This window comes from Vicia villosa, linkage group LG1 (assembly GCF_029867415.1).
Source record: "Vicia villosa cultivar HV-30 ecotype Madison, WI linkage group LG1, Vvil1.0, whole genome shotgun sequence".
In the NCBI taxonomy this organism is placed as follows: Eukaryota; Viridiplantae; Streptophyta; class Magnoliopsida; order Fabales; family Fabaceae; genus Vicia; species Vicia villosa.
In genome coordinates, this window is record NC_081180.1 from 227707131 (window position 1) to 227728562 (window position 21432).

At 28.7% G+C, this 21432-nt stretch overlaps 1 protein-coding gene across 1 annotated transcript; it reads left to right on the forward strand.

Moving 5' to 3' along the window:
- Nucleotides 1-14494: 14494 nt before the first annotated feature.
- LOC131623318 (uncharacterized) lies at nucleotides 14495-16181 on the forward strand. The gene is made up of 3 exons (XM_058894324.1): nucleotides 14495-14770; nucleotides 14870-15309; nucleotides 15619-16181. The coding sequence occupies exons 1-3, from the start codon at nucleotides 14606-14608 to the stop codon at nucleotides 16055-16057; spliced, it is 1044 nt and encodes a 347-aa protein (XP_058750307.1). The 5' UTR covers nucleotides 14495-14605; the 3' UTR covers nucleotides 16058-16181.
- Nucleotides 16182-21432: the final 5251 nt, after the last annotated feature.

Here is a 21432-nt window from a genome sequence, read left to right on the forward strand (position 1 = left end):
CTGATTTAAAGTGTTAGCCAAACTAGATTCAAGCATCAAGGCTTTCCTATGATCCTCATCTTCTTTTCTTACATCTGATAAATTAAAAAGAGTTAATTTTAAATTAAGTATTTCATTGCTGCTAACATTTAATTTAATATGAAATAAAACCGTGAAATCTACTGAATATGAAAATTCTTTTATTATACTGTTACCTTACCTGAACTTGCTAGAAGTACGTAAAAATTGGATTTTATTGATCTAAGTCATACGATTTTTATTGAGAAGAAATAAACAACCAAATTTACTCATCACTCAGTCTGTGTTGTTCTCTCAAATAAATCTTAAGATTATAAATAAATATTTCAAATAATTATCAAACAACAACTTTTATTCATTTATTAATCATATTATCATCCTTCTCAAGATTCTTCTTGATTTTTTTTAAACATAAAATATTATCTGACTTGCATGTAACTAATTTGCTTCCATCACTCATTGCTTAATTTTAACAGTCCTTCCTTTGTTTGGACAACTTTCAATGTTTTTCATCATTTTCATCTAATATCTCCTGCATGTATGATATATCAAACTTATATCAGAATCATGGCATATGCAGTCTGCATCATGAAAAGAAACATTAACTTGAATACTCATAATTCTACAAGTCATTATACCTTAGAATTCCGTTGATAGTTATCCCACTGTGAGCGCCACTGAGTAGCTTTCATATCCCTTTCATCATCAAGTTTTATCTTAGATGCTTTCCAATTCTCTTCAGCAGAAAACTTTCTCTTGTATGCCTTTGCAACCGGCTTAATATCAAGTATCTCATCATACTTTCTTCTTGTTTCTTCAAATTCCTTCTTCTTCTGCTTTAAAGTGTTAACCAAACTAGATTCAAGCATCAAGGCTTTCCTATGATCCTCAACTTCTTTTCTTACATCTGATAAATTAAAAAGAGCTAATTTTCAATTAAGTGTTTCTTTGCTGCTAACATTTAATTTAATATGAAATAAAACTGTGAAGTCTAATAAATATGAAAATTCTTTTATTATACTGTTACCTTACTTGAACTTACTAGAAGTACGTAAAAATTAGATTTTATTGATCTAACTCGTACAATTTTTAGGGGTTAAATACTACTAAAGTGTTTTTATGATTAATTCAAGAAGCAATAAACAACCAAATTTATTCATCACTTAGTTTGTGTCGTACTCTCAACTAAATCTTAAGATTATATAATAAATATTTCAAGTAATTATCAAACAACAACTTTTATTCATATATTAATCATATTATCATCCTTATCAATATTCCATTTGTTTTTTTTTTCTAAACATCATAAAATATTATTTGACTTGCATGTAACTAATCAACTTCCACCACTCATTGTTTAAGTTTAACAGTCCTTCCTTTGTTTGGACAACTTCCATTGTTTTTCATCATTTTCATATGATATCTCCTGCATGCATGATATATCAAACATATATCATAAGCATGGCCTATGCAGTTTGCATGATGAAAAGAAACATTAACTTGAACAATCATAGTTGTACAATTCATTATACCTTGGAATTTCGTTGATAGTCATCCCACAGTGAGCACCCCTGGGTAGCTTTCATTTTCCTTTCATCATCAAGTTTTATTTTAGATGCTTTCCAATTCTCTTCAGTAGAAAACTTTTTCTTGGATGCCTCCGCAACCGGCTTAATATCAAGCATCTCGTCATACTTTCTTCTTGTTTCTTCCAATTTCGGCTTAATAGTCTAAATAATATGTATTTTGTTCTATCTGTTTATATATTTTTATTTAAAACACAATGCAAATTTTTTCAATAAATTAAAAGCTTTTATGTTTTAATAATTGTGATATTATAGATGTGATCAATAAAAATAACAAAAAAAAAAGGTGAAAAAATATGATGATATAAAAAATGTGATGAATATGTACTATAGGTGTTTTTAAATTTATTAATTGTATAGACTTTCATGGACTTTTTCTTTTCCTCCTTAGTCAAGGTCTTTTTTACATTAACAAATCTAAGAAACTTAAATTGAACCTCAACTTTTAAAAAATGTAACTCCATTGATCTATTTTTGCTTCCTTTTTCAAACATCATATTTGATCACTTAAAGTACCAGTTTGCAAACTTTACATTATGAGTAGTGATGATGCCCTATTATATTTTACTTGACAACAATCAACATGAGGTAAAAAAATGTAGTTGTTACATCACCATATAGAAACTAATAAGAAAACAACGTCGAGTTAATATAGAACACAATTTTCTAAATGTTTTCTTTCTATATACCTGCTCCACAAAAATGGACTGTTCTTCTCAGCTTCTAAATCTATTAGAATTGTTGCAGCTTATAGCCTTTGAGCCAAGCCACTATACCATTATATTTAAATCTTCTAAAAGTCAATAAGATAAGTAAGGGCATTAAAGGGGAGGTTTGAATCTTTTATCTTTTCATAAAGTTCCTCTGCTTTTCGGTCTTTCTTACTCCTGCATAAAAATGGAGTAGGTGTGCGGTGTAAGTCTTGCATGTTTTTGCATCAAGTGGTAAAGGTTAAAAGTAGCTCTCTACACCATCAATGCTGAAAACCATGGTCATCAAATTTATAAAGTCTGCATAATCAGAGTCTGATAACTCGTACTCTTAATGACTAACCTTCCATTCTGATATCTGTAATAATCAACATTAGTGAAATTATGAAGCCATATATCCAACTAATCAGAGTCACGTTGATAACAAAACTTTTCGATTCCAATGCAACCTTAGCATTAGAAATGACTGAAACATTATTATTCAGAGACCATTGAAAGAATTTGAGACTGTTTTTACATCAAAACTAATATACGAAAAACGAATACATGAATAAGAAAAACATTCATAATTTTATGTTGCCACGTGTCTTATTTTAATTAGAGAATAGCGGCATCGTAATAACTGCAACAAAATTATTTTACAGAAAAGTTCCTATGATACAACGCATAACTTGAACTCCGCACCTTTAGTTATAAAAGTTGCATCTCTACCACTAAAATGATGCATTGGTTGCAATCTTATTTAAACAATAACCAACATCTTCTTTATAATTACCTTCATATTTCTTTGTTTTAGTACTGCTATATTTTTTTCAAAAACCATAAATTTCCAACATGTTGAACCGAAAAACAGAATATACTCGTGAATCTGATTTGGAATACTACGAGCATAGATATTTCAATAAGTTGGAAGATGATTCCCATAAGCTCCAAATTACCGACTCAACATTTTGGTGTCTATTCTATTTCAACAAGGATTATTATTCTTTGACTGATCTTTTAAGACATGCTTCAAGGATTGCTGGTGACGTGCATGGAGATATTGTGAAAGAAATTGGTAAACATTCAACCCTTGTAAGGTATCTTGACTCTAAAATTTGTGAAAAAAAGTTGTATGTTGATGATACTGTTAAGTCACTTAATGAGAATGCTGCTGAAGATAAGTTGTTTGTCTGGCCTTGGATGGTAGTTCTAGCAAAAAATGTTACAAAATTTGACCCAAAGTCTAGTAAGTATTTAGGAGAGAGTAAAAAGAAAATTCGGGAGGAACTGTTTGCGAAAGGGTTTCAGCCGCTGAAGGTTACACCACAGTGCAATATTATAAGGCAAACATAGTTTGAGATAATATAATTTGGAAAATAATAGGATGCTTTCACCAATGCTTTGAAGCTAGAAAAATGCTTTGAAGCAGAACATTATGGTAAGAGACATTACTTGGGTTTGGGTTTAAGTGAGCGAGGAGATAAACTCTGAGTAGATGGCACGTAGCGATGAATATAATTTCAGTTGTGTTGTTGGCAAACACCTCAGTGAAAATGGGGATTTGAAAACTATTTCTAGAAAAGAAACTGAGGATAATAGGAAGGTGAGGATAATAGGAAGGTCTTGATGCTTGAATATAGTTTGGCTAACACTTTAAAGCAGATGAAGAATGAATTGGAAGAAACAAGAAGAAAATATGATGAGATGCTTGATATTAAGCCGGTTGCGGAGGCATCCAAGAGAAAGTTTTCTGCTGAAGAGAATTGAAAGCATCTAACATAGAACTTGATGATGAAAGGAAAATAAAAGCTACTTAGGGGTGCTCACAGTGGGATGACTATCAAGGGAATTCCAAGGTATAATGACTTGTAGAATTATGATTGTTCAAGTTAATGTTTCTTTTCATGATGCAAACTGCAAATTCCATGGTTCTGATATATGTTTGATATATCATGCATGCAGGAGATATTAGATGAAAATGATGAAAAACAATGGAAGTTGTCCAAATAAAGGAAGGAATATTAAACTTAAGGAATGAGTGATGGAAATTGATTAGTTACATGCAAGTTAGATAATATTGTATGATGTTTAGAAAAAAATCAAAAGGAATCTAAAGAAGGGTGATAATATGATTAATATATGAATAAAAGTTGTTGTTTGATAATTATTTGAAATATTTATTTTATAATCTTAAAATTTATTTGAGAGCACGACACAGACTGAGTGAGGAATAAATTTGGTTGTTTATTTCTTCTCAAATTAATCATCAAAATACTTCAGTAGTATTTAACCCCTAAAAATCGTACGAGTTAGTTCAATAAAATCTAATTTTTACGTACTTTTAGTAAGTTCAGGTAAGGTAACCGTATAGTAAAAGAAATTTCATATTTAGTAGACTTCAATGTTTTATTTCATATTAAATTAAATGTTAGTAGCAAAGCAACACTTAATTGAAAATTAGCCCTTTTTAATTTATCAGATGTAAGAAAAGATAATAGTTTAAATGTTAGTAGCAAAGCAACACTTAATTTTTCTTCTCGGATATTGCCATCACTTTTGGTTGTCATTTCCAGATTAAAGATCTAAGCATTTTAAGATTAATTTTATCGGTAGTAAGAGTCTTACCAAGTACTTTCAAGTGATTTGTCAAATGAACAAATCTTTTCTGCAAGTCAAGGACTGATTCTCGGGGTTGCTTTCTGAATAATTTGTACTCTTCACTCAAAGTGTTTAATCTAGATCTTTTAACTTCAGTGGTTTCTTCATGAGTTTCCACCAATGTATCCCATATTTCCTTTGCCATTGTACATGCCGAAATACAAGAGAATTCATCCATGCTAAGAGAACCTTGAAGAAGATTTATTGCTTTCTTGTTGTAGAGGACTTTTCTCATCATCTTCATCCCATGAACTTTCGGGCTTGGGGTAAATACCATTAACAACACTGGTAGGAACAAAAGGACCATCTACAACTGATTTCCAAACTTATTTTCATTGAGATTCTAGATGCACCTTCATGCATATTTTCTAAAAATCGAAATATTCACCACAAAACAATGTAGGCTTGTTATTGCTACCACCATTTTTTAGAACAAAATTTGCATTTGCGGAATCCATTTTGGATCTTTAGGTACATTTATTTATAACCTGCTTTGATGTTAACTGTAAGTTTAAGAGTGCTTCTAACATGGGGTGAATTAGGTACTTTAAAACTTTTCTGGTTTTTATAACATCACTAATTTAACCTAGTTCCCCTCACAATCCGAGAGTACATCTAGTTCCCTTACCACATGTAAGAGATTTTATTATTATTAGATCTTATGGACAAGACTCTCCTAGTATTCATATCTAACAAAATCACCAAGAACAATCTTCTTGTGATCAACCAAGTTGAAATGAGAACAATCATCTCATATTCAACTATCTTGCTTCCAACAATCTTGGATAGTAAGGTATACACACCAAAAAACTAGAAAAAGAAAACAATTATTTCTTTTTCACTCTCTTGTTTTTAACAATCTTGGATAACAAGGAAACACACCTAATATCAAACAAGCCTTGATACTTAGGAATTTGTAATACAATAATAATTTGTATAAGAAGAAATTTTGTATAATAGACACGAATTAATCAAATGGCCAAAGTTTTCTTCTCTTTCAAATAAGAAATATCAATATCATAAACTTTTTAAGTGTAAAATGATGCTTTTACAATGATATGAAAATTTTCTCAAAAAACATCTTAGTATGGAAATTTGCAATGAAAATTATGTAGAGAGTTTTGTAGAATTTTGATTGAAAGAGGTGATTAAAAAAGCAACATTTTTTGCCTTAAATACATCCTAAGAATCTTCTATGAATTAATGCAAAAGTTTGAAACATTTTCATGAAGTTTTTTAATAGTTTAAAATGACAATGGTTCATGAAAAAGACATAATTTTGAATTATGTACAGGACTTGTTAAGTCGATTAAATGAATACTTGAATTAACAAATGCATAACATTTTTCAAATTCAAAATTAAAATACTGCTTCAAACCGGTGTAAATTATGGCGGTTTTAAGTGTTGTTACGACCGGTTAAACTGCCACAATTTACCAATAACGTAATGTTTGAAAAATTGAAAAAACTGAAAATTTGTCTAAGTATTTGAACCAACCTTATACAACATCTATTGATTTATCCAAGTCAATAGATTATATTTGAAAGTGATTTAACATGGTTCAAACATGAAAACTATTATATTTGAAAGTGATTTAACATGGTTCAAACTTGAAAAATATTATATTTGAAAGTGATTTAACATATGGTTCAAACATGAAAAATAAATTTTTCAATGCATGATAAAAAATATTTTCATATACCCAAGATGATGAACAAAATCTTGTGTATTCCAATTAATTTCTTATAATATATACCCAACTCGATTATTATTACTTATTTATGATGAAATGTTGTATAATATTATTTGTAGCCATTGTTTTCCAATTATGTTTTAAAATTTTAGTAAATTTTACTTTTTACTTAAATCGTTATGAAATAAAGTAAATTAATAAATTAAGTTATTTGATTTAAAAGATTTTTGAACCTATTCAATTTTGAACATATTATAGTAATAAAACATTGATGTTGTTTATTAATTAAAATGATTTGTTATTAATATTATTAAAATTGTTCAAAGAATTATTATCTTTTATTGAATGATACGAATTTTTCGATAAATCGAGGATGGTAGGAGTAGAAAAATGCAGAAAACTAAACTTCAATGAGGCAAATTTCTAAAAAATATTTATATATAATTTTATTATACATTTAATTTTATTTTTAATTTAAATTAAATATGATTTTTTTTAATCTATTGTGTTTACATCTATTTGGGGCCTAATTTTAAAATAAATAGAGTTTCTAAATTGTTTGGGCCTGTCTTGTCTGTATTTGAGTGTGTTTGAGTAAATAATTGGTTGATTCTGTTTGGATAAGTGGGTTTCATGTCGACTCACTCCCATGAATGCCCCTGATAAATATTCCAAGTTTTGTGTTTAATCCATTAAAAAAATTTCAACAAATTTCGTTTCCTCAAAAATATTTTGACAAGACTTTTAGTCCTTTTTATAAGAGTCATATTTGTCATCTTTCTCTTTGTAATCGGTATTTTATGAATGAGTTATCATAATCCTTATTTTATTTCAACCATAATCTTTTTTAAGGGTAGCACTAGTAATCACTTAATTTAAATCAAGAAAACCACCAAATCTTTCATTTATTCCACAATCCATTTCTTCCTCATAATAATAAAAATAGATAATTGCAAGTAGAATGATCAAGTAATATGGTCATTAAAAGAAGTAATGGAAGATCACTAATAATTGAGTATGTATTGTATATTCCATATATGAAATACAAATAATTGAGTATGTATTGTATATTCCATATATGAAATACAACCTAAGTATTTTTAGTTTTCTTAGAAAGGAATCTCAGTAACCATGAAGAATGAGATCCTAGAACTATTTAATGTCAGCAATAAGCTAGTTTTAAGATTTCCTTTGTCAAAGAATATAACCTTTAAGACTTTGATTAGTTCCACAAAATTTTAATACCTATAAATTATGGTTGAGGATACAAAAAAGTTGGTTTTGACACCTAAGGTTTGGCCATTTAAATTTCAGATCACTTAATCAACTAGTAACATAGAAAATATTGATTGGTCTGCCAAATTTTTTCAATGCATGAGAAACTATGTGAATGTTGCTTGGTGGGGAAGCAATCCAATAATGTTTTCAAATCTTACCTATGAGTTCCTCTCGAATCTTATAAGTTGTTCACTCATATGTTTGTGATCCTTTAGAGAATCACATCATTGGTGATAATAGATACTTTATTTCCTTTATGGACGAGCATGACATGAAACTTTGAGTGTACATGATCAAATAAAAATATGAAGTATTTGAAGTCTTCAAAAGATTCAAAATACTGGTCGAAAATCAAAGTGGAAATAAGATTAAGGTTGACATATGGTGAAGGAGAATATTGCCTCTAAAGTGTTTTAAGAATTCTGTGTAAATCATGGGATTGACCACGTAGCCATAACTTCATATACCCCTCAAAAAATGGTATAATTGAAAGAAGTAATAGAAGTATCTTGGACCTGGTCAGATGCATGTTGAAACAAAAGTCCATGCCAAACTAATTATAGAGAGAAGCAGTCACAACTATTGCATATATGTTGAATAAGTGTCCAACAAAGAGAGTGAAGAACAAAGTGTTAGAAGATGTATGGAGTGGTAAGAAACCATCTGTAAATCATCTTAATGTTTTTGGTCAATTTTCCCTAAGCATGTTCTTGATGCTAGAAGAAAGAAACAATATGATAAAAATGAAGCAATGGTTCTTGTTGGTTTTCACAAAAATAGAGCTTATAAACTTTTTAATCCAATCACTAGAAAGCTTATGATAATAGAGACATCATTATTGGTCAGAATGAATCATGAAACTAAGGGTCTAATAGCACCACTAGGAAGCCTTTGATGAACTTAAGTTTCAATGAACTAGATAGTGAGTTAGATGAAACTCCACCATAAAAAGTAGTTGAGAATGTACCTGATGTTGAGAATGTTTTTATTGAAAGACATCATGAAATAAGAGTAGTTCTAACTAGATTGCAAGAATGTGAATACCTGATAGTGAAGTCACCAAAGACAGAGACTTTGGTTCATTTTCCCTACTAGAATATGATAAACCTATTAACCATAATAAAGCTTTGAGTAAATAAGAATAAAAAGTTGTAATGACAGAAGAATTGGCAACTATTAAAAGGAATAATACATGGTAACTTGTCAAATTTCTAACTAACGTATCAAGTGAGTGTACAAGCTGAAACATAACCTTGATGGTTAAATTACTAAACATAAATACAAATGAATAGAAAAAGGATTCCTTCAAAGATAATGCCTTGGATGTTATAAAGTTTATGCCCAGTTTCAAGGTTAGAACATAGTTAGGTTAGTAGTAGATCTAGCTTGCAAAAGAGAAATTGGTCTAAGACTATGTTCTCTAGATACCAAGATGTCAAGCACAATATCGTAACAATGTGTATGACAAGTTTTATACGTAATTAGAAAAGTAAAGACAATAAATAAAATGACAAATGAATTGGTAACCCAGTTTGATGGAAAGCCACCTACGTCAGCAAACGTTAACCCAATGAAAGGAAATTCACTCTTAATAGTCAAAAGTACAAATTGGTGTGATTTTAAATTTCTTAGTTCAATGCCTTTTTTCCTAATACTTCATGTGGATTTCTATTTAGGACCCCCCCTGAATATGAGACCATTCTCACTTTCACACAAATAATGTCCCTAGTGTTTGGACAGTAACAAGAGTTTAAGAATGATGAAACATAATTACAATGCAAAATAATTTATTCCTTAACATGGGAATAATACTCAAGAACAAAATATTCCAAAAAAAAAATAGACTCAAAATAAATAAACACACCTACCTTAATTGTGCAAGGTTCGAGTCTTTATAATTGATAACTTTTCCTTAAATAGCAACATGGTCCAACTTCAAAGCCCATTAGGTTTTTTTTTTCTTTGAACGTGACAAAACATTCCATAAAAGCAAGAAACCAATATTCCATTATGTTGATTGGAAATATTTGATTAATTGGATATTGATCATATCATAATTCTCAGTTTTAATCATGCTCACAATGATCCTTGGAAAAAGTTCCTTATTCCAAAAAGCGCATAAAAAATAACCCTTATTAGATAATTAAGGAAACAAATCCTTAAATAGTGTGTGATTTACTCGGTGCGAAACTACTTATGAGGGAGAGATGATGTCCAGATTGAGGAACATTATTCTTAACGTGTTGCTTTATACTTGATCACGGAGAGACCTGATCTCTCACACATTGTCATGACATTTTGCTTCATATATGTTGCCTATAAAATAACGCTAATCTGATGTAATAACTTGGTCAACATTTCACCATGATGTGAAATATGTTTTTCAAATGGTCCTTTAGATGAAGTGGTTTATGTCACCCAAACTCCAAATGTAGCGACAACAAATAAGGAAATAATATGGTATATATACGACATAAAGATCTTTATGGACATAAATAGGCACCAAGAGGTTGGAATAAGAAAATTGATTCTTATTTCGTGGATTTAGGCTTCATAAAATGCAGGCATAAATATGGTTTTTATGTGCAATCAATGGCATTTGACGTAACACATATATGTCTCTATGTTGTGGATTTGTTAGTCACAAATAACAAAATAAACAATATGAAAAATTTCAAGATGCTAATGATGAAAGAACTTGAAATGAAAGATTTAAGCAATCTATCATATTTCTTAGGTATGGAGTTCATAAGAACCGAGAAATGTATGGTATTGCATCATAGAAAGTATGTTATAGAAGTTCTAAAGAGGTTTAGAATGTTTGAATCTAATATTGCAGCCTCACATATTAAAGCAAATCTGAAACTTGAAAAGAAAAGTGATAAAGATAATGCAATCCTATTCAAAAAGAATTGTAGGTTCATTACAATACCTATGTAACAATAGGCTTGGCATACACTTCTCAGTTGGTTTAGTAAGCATATATATGGATGATCCTCACATGAAAGCTGTAAGAAGGATTCATATATATATATATATATATATATCTACCTGAATGGAACAATCAATTATGGTATTCTCTCTCCTGATTATATGTTATTCAGATTCAGATTGGTGTGGGGACAAATCTGACCGAAGAAGTAAAATTGCTTAGTTCTTCAAGGTTTTTAGTGCACCAATCTCACGACGTTCTAGAAAACAACCAATTAAGGTAGAGTATATTCCAGAATCTTATGCAACATGTCAAGCCATTTATATTGAATCAATGCTAAATGAGTTGAAGATTCAAATTAGGAAACCGATTATTTTGTAACTAGACAACAAGTCATCCATGAACTTAGAAAATAACTCAATCCTTCAATGCATATGCAAACATATATGTTATTTCTTTATAATTTAAATTGGCATTATATTTGATAAAATTAATATAGTAGCAATTAGTTAAATAGGGTATATAACTTGTAAGAGAAAGCAGGTGGAAGTTCTATTTGACAAAGAAACATGTTGAGTTGATTTGTTTCAACATCTAGACAACATGTCGAAGAAGATGTCATATGCAAGCCATTCGACATAGCGCCTGAATCAGAACTGCTGTTAATTAAATTTGACTCAACAATTAACAGCAATGCAAAATATTAATAACCAATATTATGCAATCATAGGTGGCTCATGAAAGATCTGGAAGAATCGAATCAGAATATGTTTGAATGAAGAATTTCTAATTTTGGAGATTTATTAGGAAGATTTGATTGAAGACCTATTTTGTAGGAGAATCTTTTAAAGATTTGTAACAGCTAATGAAGCCATGATTAGTAGCCCAAGTCCAGTTAAGAATAGGTTATATATAGAAGCTTTGTTACCTAGGTTTAAGGGGTCAACCAATATGTAAAATTATAAGGGTTGTGTTGGTAGGTGAAACCACCTAGTTTGTGGGACGGTCACCTTGTTCTCACTCAAAATCCTTTAGGTAATGAGTTGAGTATTGTTCTTGGAGAAAGCTTTTAAGCAACTCCAAGATGGTGTTCTTAGTCTAGAGTCAAGACTTAGTATGGAGGGAAGTGCGACTTCCTACCCGATATAGGAGTGTGTCTCCTCATCATAGAAGTGTGTCTTCTATTATGTGGATACATGATTGTGGAAATTAGGCCATTGGTACAGCTCCTGGGACTGGAAACTGTACAACATCACTGAGGTGATTGGAAGTGGGATGGAGATATTCCATATCTAGGGAGGACCTAGGTAGAGATTTCATTGGGTATGGATTATGTGAGAAGTTGTAAACCGGAGGTTGCTTAGATTCAAATTGATACTACTGATAGTGGATCTCATTCCTGGCTTGGTATGCCCCCAGAGTATGTGTGTTTGTCACCAAACTGGGTGAACAATTATGTGTGTTTTTATCTATTCAGTACTGTTATTTTCTTTCCTGTGTTATTAATGTCAGATCGGATGTCCAAACATCCTTATAGAACATCTGAGTCTGTTGTACCATAATTTCAATATAGAAGTTAAATTTCATTTCTTAAGGGGTTTAATACCCTTTTAAGTCACATATATTAATTTCAGGGTTCATTTTGGTCTCTTAACTTTAAAAAAGGTTCATATTGATCTCTAAATGCAGTAATGAACCCTGAAATATATTTATGGTTCATATTGATCTCTAAAAGCATATCAACTATAATAGTGATAAAAAACAATAAACTGATTGATTAAATAATTTATAAATCAATCACAAAAAAGTTTAGTCTTGCAAAATATTTCTTAAATTAGCAAAAATTTAAGTCATTATTAGTATTTAATTATTCATATAAAAATAATTAACATGATATATTTTTAAAAGGTTAAAAATCAAATGATTCTTTTCATATTTATGAGATTAAAATGATTCTCGAATAAAACATACTCCCTCTATCTCAAATTATTTGTCGCAATGGTATCCTGATTAACTATTGGTGTATTCAAATTAGCATTAATGTAAAGTGAGAAAACAATAAATTAAGAGTATTTATTAGATGATATAATTGGAAGATTAAATATAAAATTGCGTTGGTAACTTAGAGTGACAAGTATTTTAGGACACATTTTTTTTCCAAATGCGACATTTATTTAGGGATAGAGGGAGTATGAGACAAAAAAAAAGTATTAATTTCTTAACATTTTATATGACAAGTTTAAGAGTTTTAATTTGAGTAATGAAATTTTAAATTTTAAATTTAAATTTAAATTTAAGTGTTGAACTTTGATGAAATAAAATGAAATTTAATATTATAATTTTGTAATATTTTTAAAAAAAGTTTTTAAATTTTATTATTGTATTTTTTTTAATAAACAATTTGTATCTAGCAGGATTCAAATCTAAGACTTTGAGAGAAGTACACTTTCAAGACTCAAGCGTTTCATTACTAAACCACACACACGCACCCTAAATTTTATTATTGTTCTTACCGCATCCAAATCAATTTATACATGAAATCCTTTCTATTAAATAAAAATTATATTTTTGGATTATCTAATCTATGGTTTTAAATTGCATTCTGCAACAGCAATTGCAGTCGCAATATTGTAGATGTGATAGCTTCTGCAACCGCATCGAATTACAATTGTAGTGTGATTTAAAATAACGTGTCTTACTGCATTAGAAATTACATCACACAATTTTATTCATATTTTTTCAAATACTTTCATCAAATTTTACAATTTTAGAACTTCAAAACCTATTTTTTAATAAAAACCTTAATATTAAGAATTTTTAAGCATCATATTTCAAACACTTCTCGATAAAAATTCACGCTACAACTGTCGCAACACGTATCGCAGTCATCATAATATCTGCAATCACAAAATCCACCATAACTATAATTTAAAATCATTATTAAATCACTAAATTTTTTTATATTTGTCAAATTAAATGTAACTATACATTTATTAATTGAGTTGACTTAACTCGAGAAAAAACCACATTTTTATTTATTTACAAAAACACATGTATTCAAATAAATTTAAATTGGCAAAATATGATTAAATAATAATTGATTTAGGATATGATAAATTACATAATTATTTTTTAAGTTTAAATGCACTTTTGGTCCCCGTAAGTTAGCGAGTTTTTAATTTTCGTCTTTGTAAGTATTTTTTTATAGTCCTTATATTTCACTTTCGCGTTCGTTTTAGTCCCTAAAATTAAAATTCGTAGGAAAATTAGAAAGATACATAGGAAACTTACCGATTTTCGTGTGAATTTTGGCTTTAGGAACTAAACCTCAAACAAAAAGTAAAATATATAAACCAAATAAAAAAATTTACAGGAACGAAAGTTAAAAATTCGTTAACTTACATGGATGAATAGTGAACATATTTTTAAATAAATTGAGTTGATTTTGCTCATGACTACAGTAGAAAATCAACATTTTTCCCATAATAAATAATAATTGAAATAAAACATCATTTGTGGGGCCAACTGAAACACAGGTGGCACCGTAAAACACAATTATACGAGAAAACTCTTTCAAAATGTTCTTCCGCCTCGAACCTTCTACATTATTCTCGTCTTGTCACATTCCAGATAATTCCTTCTCCTTCTCATTCTCTACTAATATTCATCAATTCATTGCATCACCAACAATCATTCAACAACAGAGAAAAAAAAAACTCAAACAACAAAATCACAGCAACACAAACCATGGGTGTGGATTACTACAATATCTTGAAGGTTGAAAAGAATGCCACAGATGATGAGCTGAAGAAAGCATATCGAAAACTTGCCATGAAATGGCACCCTGATAAAAATCCCAACAATAAAAAAGAAGCCGAAACCAAATTCAAACAGATATCCGAAGCATACGAGGTAACACATTTGAATTTTCTAGTACATACATTAAACTAATCTAATATATGTTTCTTTTTCTACATATGTTAATATTGGTTTTGTTTTTCTTTCATGAAGGTTCTAAGTGATTCACAGAAAAGAGCAATTTATGATCAATATGGAGAAGAAGGACTCAAAGGTCAAGTACCAGCACCTTCTCAAGAAGGTGGTGCTGGTGGAGCTTCATTCTTCCAAACTGGAGACGGAGCAACGACGTTTAGGTTTAATCCAAGAAACGCAGATGATATATTTGCTGAGTTTTTTGGGTTTTCAAGTCCGTTTGGAGGAATGAGTAATGGTGGAAGTGGTGGTATGAGAGGTGGTTCTAGATCGTTTGGTGGAATGTTTGGGGATGATATGTTTTCTTCGTTTGATGATGGTGGCAGCAGGACTATCCACCGTCAGGGTCCTCGGAAGGCGGCTAATATTGAGAATAGGCTGCCTTGTAGCCTTGAAGAGCTCTATAAAGGTACCACCAAGAAGATGAAGATCTCAAGAGAAATTGCAGATGCAAGTGGGTAAGTATTCTTTTATATGTATTGTATTTGGTATCTGTGTGATTGATATCTGACACTGATACATGTAATTACATCTACATCTGTGTTATCATTTCTGACACCGATACATGTGATTACATTTGTGTTATCAGATGTGTCGTCTGAGGAACAAGTGTCTGAGACTGATACATGTGATTATATTTCTGCATTATTGGTGTTTGACAGAATAACTGGTGTTTGACACATGTGATTACATTTGTGTTATTAATCTATATATTTTGTGTCTGGTATCTGGTGTCTGTGTTTTGACTTATATATCTAAATTTGCAGGAAAACTATGCCTGTGGAGGAAATCCTAACAATAGAAGTGAAACCAGGATGGAAAAAGGGAACAAAAATCACATATCCTGAGAAAGGAAACGAGCAACCAAATGTGATACCAGCAGATCTCGTCTTCGTCATTGACGAAAAGCCGCACAATGTATTTACAAGAGATGGAAATGATTTGGTGGTGACACAGAAGATATCACTTGCAGAAGCATTAACAGGTTACAATGTTCGTCTCACAACATTAGATGGAAGGGTTTTGAACATTCCTATAAACAATGTGATTCATCCAAACTATGAAGAGGTTGTTCCAAAGGAAGGGATGCCTATTCCAAAAGATCCTTCAAAGAAGGGTAATCTTAGGATTAAGTTTAATGTTAAGTTTCCTACAAGGTTGACATCTGAACAGAAAGCTGGGATTAAGAAACTTTTGGCACCATAGTGGAATCACAATGCAGTGTATAGTTTTACAATGTTATCTCATTCTTATTTTTGTTTTGTTTTAGTTCTTGTTTAAAAGTAGTGTTATTGATATATGAGAAAAACCATGGGAGGATTTGAAGTCACATTGTCTTTTCTTACAAATAGAAGTTGTGGGAATAGAATCAATGGATGGTATAGTTGTATATTAAAACAAGGATTTTCCTTTTGTGAAATAGGTGATTGTTTAGGTGGTTCGGAGTGAGAAAGTCCAAAATGAAGAGTTTTAAATTCTTCATGTTTGATAATATTAAGAATATTAACCCATTCGTTTGACTTCTATCAATGTTTGACAAGTTATTTAGATTTTTAAGAATATTTTTAAATTCTATTTTATTTATAATTTTAAATTTTAAATATAAAAAATTGTGTTAAGAGAATATAGAAGTGGGTACTTAGGTATTTTTTAATCCCATGAAAATTATAAGATTTCACATTTCACATTCAAAATTTCATGGGGAAATTATATTCTTAAGAATAAAAGGTATCATTGTATAATTAGTTAAAATTTGAAACAAAAATGAGAATATAAGATTCTCAAACAAACATCCCTTGAGTGCAAAATTGGTCTCCCTTTTAAATACAAATTAATGGATGTGGAAAAGTTAAAAATACCCTTATTTGATTTTTTGCCACCACATTAAAATTGTGGTTTTTTAGTCTTTACACCTAGGGGTGGAAATAGGTCAGGCTGATAACAGGGGCCTACAGGCTAATCTATATAGGTTCAGGTCAGGCCACACGTTATTTTTAAATAGAAAAGGCCTAGGCTTTTTTATAAGCCTATTTAGTTAAAAAGACTAGGCCTCAGGCCCTAAAAGAAGGGTTATAAGCCTATCAGGCCGGTCTATTTAAATAAATATGAATATTATTTATTATCATTAAGATATATTTTATACTTTGAATTAAAATACATAAATAAAATTTGGTTATCTTGATGAACTTCTGAAAATAAGATCAAAACATCTGATGAACATTGTTTTCATAAGTTCTCTTAAACAAATAGGCTTTCATATAGACTAACAGGCTAACTAGGCCTTCGAAAAGGCCAGACTCAAGATTAAAAATAGGCCTACGACAGGCCACAGGCCAGGCTTAGGCTTCTTTTTTTTTGACCGGCCAGGCTTAGGCTTGGCAAAGCCTAACTCGGCCCAGCCTATTTCCACCCCTATTTACACCATAAAGTTCTTAATATTATTATTAAAGTAATACAACTCTTATATTTTATCAAATCTATTTTCATTCTCTATTTTTTCTCTCTTTCATCACTTTTTCACTTCTTTATTCAACAAAAAAAATTATTATTAATATATATTTTTTTATATACGAAAAAATGGTATTTATGATCAAAATATTTTTTAGTCAAAAATGATATGCAGGGCAAATTTAATCAAAAAATCTATTAATGATCTAAATATTTTTATATACGAATATTTAATATTGATCCAAATATTTTTATAGATGATACCTAAATAAAAATAATATTTGTATACGGAAAAAATATATTATTTACAAAAAATAGTATTTATGACCCAAATATTTTTTATTCAAAAATGATATACGGGAAAAAATCTACTATTGATCAAAATATTTTTATATACGAAATTTACTATTGGTCCAAATATTTTTGTAAATGATACCTAAATAAAAATGAAGTTATACGTGGAAAAATCTATTATTGATCTAAATATTTTTATATACGAAAAATGTTATTTGTGATCCAAATATTTTTTATTCAAAAATGGAATAGGCCAAAAAATCTATTATTGATCTAAATATTTTTATATACGAAAATCTGATATTGATCCAAATATTTTTGTAAATGACACATAAACAAAAATAATATTTGTATATGGAAAAAAATCTATTATTTATGAAAAATGGTATTTAGGATCCAAGTAATTTTATTAAAAATTTGTATACGGGAAAAAATATACTATTGATGTAAATATTTTTATATATGAAATTTACTATTGATCCAAATATTTTTGTAAATGATACCTAAACAAAAATAAAGTCTGTATACGGGAAAAAATCTATTATTGACCTAAATATTTTTATATATGAGTAATGATATTTATGATCAAATATTTTTGATCCAAAAATGGTATACGAGAAAAAATATATTATTGATCTAAATATTTTAATATACGAAAATTTAATATTGATCCAAATATTTTTGTAAATGATACGTAAACAGAAATAATATTTGTATACCGAAAAAAATTTATTATTTATGAAAAATGGTATTTATGATCCAAGTATTTTTATTAAAAAATGGTATACGGGAAAAAATATACTATTGATGTAAATATTTTTATATACGAAATTTACTATTGATTCAAATATTTTTGTAAATGATACCTAAACAAAAATGAAGTCTGTATACGAGAAAAAATTTATTATTGACCTAAATATTTTTATATATGAGTAGTGGTATTTATGATCAAATATTTTTGATCCAAAAATGGTATATGGGAAAAAATATATTATTGATCTAAATATTTTAATATACGAAAATTTAATATTGATCCAAATATTTTTGTAAATGATACCTAAACAAAAATAATATTTGTATACGGAAAAAAATCTATTATTTACGAAAAATGGTATTTATGACCCAAATAATTTCTATTAAAAAAAGGTATACGGGAAAAAATTTATTATTGATCTAAATATTTTTATATACGAAATTTACTATTGATCCAATTTTTTTTGTAAATGATACCTAAACAAAAATGAAGTCTGTATACGGGAAAAAAAATCTATTATTGACCTAAATATTTTTATATATGAGAAATGGTATTTATGATCAAATATTTTTTATACAAAAATGGTATACGGGAAAAAATATATTATTGATCTAAATATTTTAATATATGAAAATTTAATATTGATCCAAATATTTCTATAAATGATACCTAAACAAAAATAATATTTGATGTTAAGTTTAATGTTAAGTTCCTTCAAAGAAGGGTAATCTTAGGATTAAGTTTAATGTTAAGTTTCCGGCAAGGTTGACATCTGAACAGAAAGCTGGGATCAAGAAACTTTTGGCACCATAGTGGAATCACAATGCAGTGTATAGTTTTACAATGTTATCTCATTCTTATTTTTGTTTTGTTTTAGTTCTTGTTTAAAAGTAGTGTTATTGATATATGAGAAAAACCATGGGAGGATTTGAAGTCACATTGTCTTTTCTTACAAATAGAAGTTGTGGGAATAGAATCAATGGATGGTATAGTTGTATATTAAAACAAGTATTTTCCTTTTGTGAAATAGGTGATTGTTTAGGTGGTTCGGAGTGAGAAAGTCCAAAATGAAGAGTTTTAAATTCTTCATGTTTGATAATATTAAGAATATTAACCCATTTGTTTGACTTCTATCAATGTTTGACAAGTTATTTAGATTTTTAAGAATATTTTTAAATTCTATTTTATTTATAATTTTAAGACAATATAGAAAAAATGTGTTAAGACAATATAGAAAAAATGTGTTAAGACAATATAGAAGTGGGTACTTAGGTATTTTAAGAGTAACTTTTTCCATGCTTTTAAGAGTATAATTTCTAAAATAAAATATCTTTGTAAATTGTTGTAATATGTCTTAAAATTCAAGTGAAAAAAGGAGAGAAGAAAACATATGTAGTACTATATCAATTTTTCTAGAGTCCCTTAAGATTTTGGCAGTTTTAAATATGTTTCTCTATTTTGTTAACACAAGTTCCTGAAGATTCATAAGATGAGAAATAAAGGTAATAAATATTTTAGCGGTATGACAATCCTTTAGAGTGTGTTTGGATGAGTTAATTAAATTTTTTTAAGAAATTTAAAATTTTAAGCAATTACCTTGAGAGATCCAACGTTTCACCGCTAGACCACATATACGCACACTACTGTTTGGATGGAGTATTAAAATGATTCATTATTAAATTTTTAGGTCATTTTCATCAATTTTTAAAACTTTTGGGCCAAATTTGAAATATAAAAAATAGAGATTAATTTGCAATTTAAAGAAAAATTAAGGGACCATTTTATAAAATTAAAATTATTAGAAATTTATTTGCAATTTTTTAAAAAAATTAATAATAAACATTTTAACATATTCAAGTGAGCAATTTCAATTTTTTTTATTTTTTGGTGTCATTTAAAGTTCTTTAAATTTAATTTGAATAAAATACTATAAAAAATTTATATTATTTTAACAATTCTCCCTATTTTTCATTCAAACAATAGATTTTGGTCAAAACATTTTTAATTTACTCGAAAGATTACTTTTCCTCATTAAAATGTTCCATTCAAATACACCCTTAGAGTGTGTTTCGATGAGATAATTGAGAATTTTTAAGTAATTCAAAATTGTAAGCAAGTTAAATGATTCAATAGAAATTTATTGATTTTTAAATTTTTTTGTTTAAATAAAGTATTAAAATAATTTATTGTTAAATTTTTGGGATATTTTCGGAAATTTAAATAAAATTGGGTCAAATTTACAATATGAAAAATAGGGACCAATTTGTAGTTTTTGAATTTCAAGGGACCAATTTTAGAAAATTTTGATTGCAAATTTGTAATTTTTATAAAATATAAGGGTCATCTTGCAAAATTTCAAAAATGAATAATAAACAATTTAACATTTAAATTGTAGAGCAATTTTAAATTCTTTACTTTTTGTTGTCATTTGAAATTCTTTTAATTTACCTTGAATAAAATACCTCATAAATTTACATATTTTGTAGGGTTAATAAACGTATTGGTCCCTCTAAATATCTCAAACTTCGTTTTTAATCTCTCTAAAAATTTTCTTCAAAGAATGGTCATCCTAAAATTTTAAAATTTAACTTTTCGTCCCTCCTGCAATTTAGCGACGGTTTTAACGATAATTTTTTATTTAGCGACGGAATTAGAGATTATTTTAGCTACGATTTTATCATGAGGGACCAAAATTTAAAATTTAAAATTTTAGGAGGACCATTCTTTGAAGAAAAATTTTAGAGGGACTAAAAACGAAGTTTGAGATATTTAGAGGGACAAAAAAATTCATTAACCTATTTTGTATTCAAACAATGAATTTTAATTAAGTCATTTTAAATTCTCTCAAAAAAAATTACTTTTCGTCATTAAAATGCTCAATCTAAACACACTCTTAGAATTATCAAATGGATTTGAGAAATATTCTTATCACATCACTAAATAAAAAATATTTCGAAATTTTAAAACAATAAGGCTTATAAAGTTAACATATTATTACACTCAGAGTCTGAGTGTAATAATATGTTAACTTTATAAGCCTTATTGTTTTAAAATTTCGAACCGGTCCGGACCGGCCGGTCGGACC

What these genes read in the sequence shown, in the direction of transcription:
- LOC131623318 (XM_058894324.1), top strand. Translation starts at nt 14,606, where the DNA reads ATGGGTGTGGATTACTACAATATCTTGAAGGTTGAAAAGAATGCCACA. An exon ending in AGATATCCGAAGCATACGAG is followed by an intron (nt 14,771 to 14,869) that starts GTAACACATTTG and finishes TCTTTCATGAAG; the next exon opens with GTTCTAAGTGATTCACAGAA. An exon ending in GAAATTGCAGATGCAAGTGG is followed by an intron (nt 15,310 to 15,618) that starts GTAAGTATTCTT and finishes CTAAATTTGCAG; the next exon opens with GAAAACTATGCCTGTGGAGG.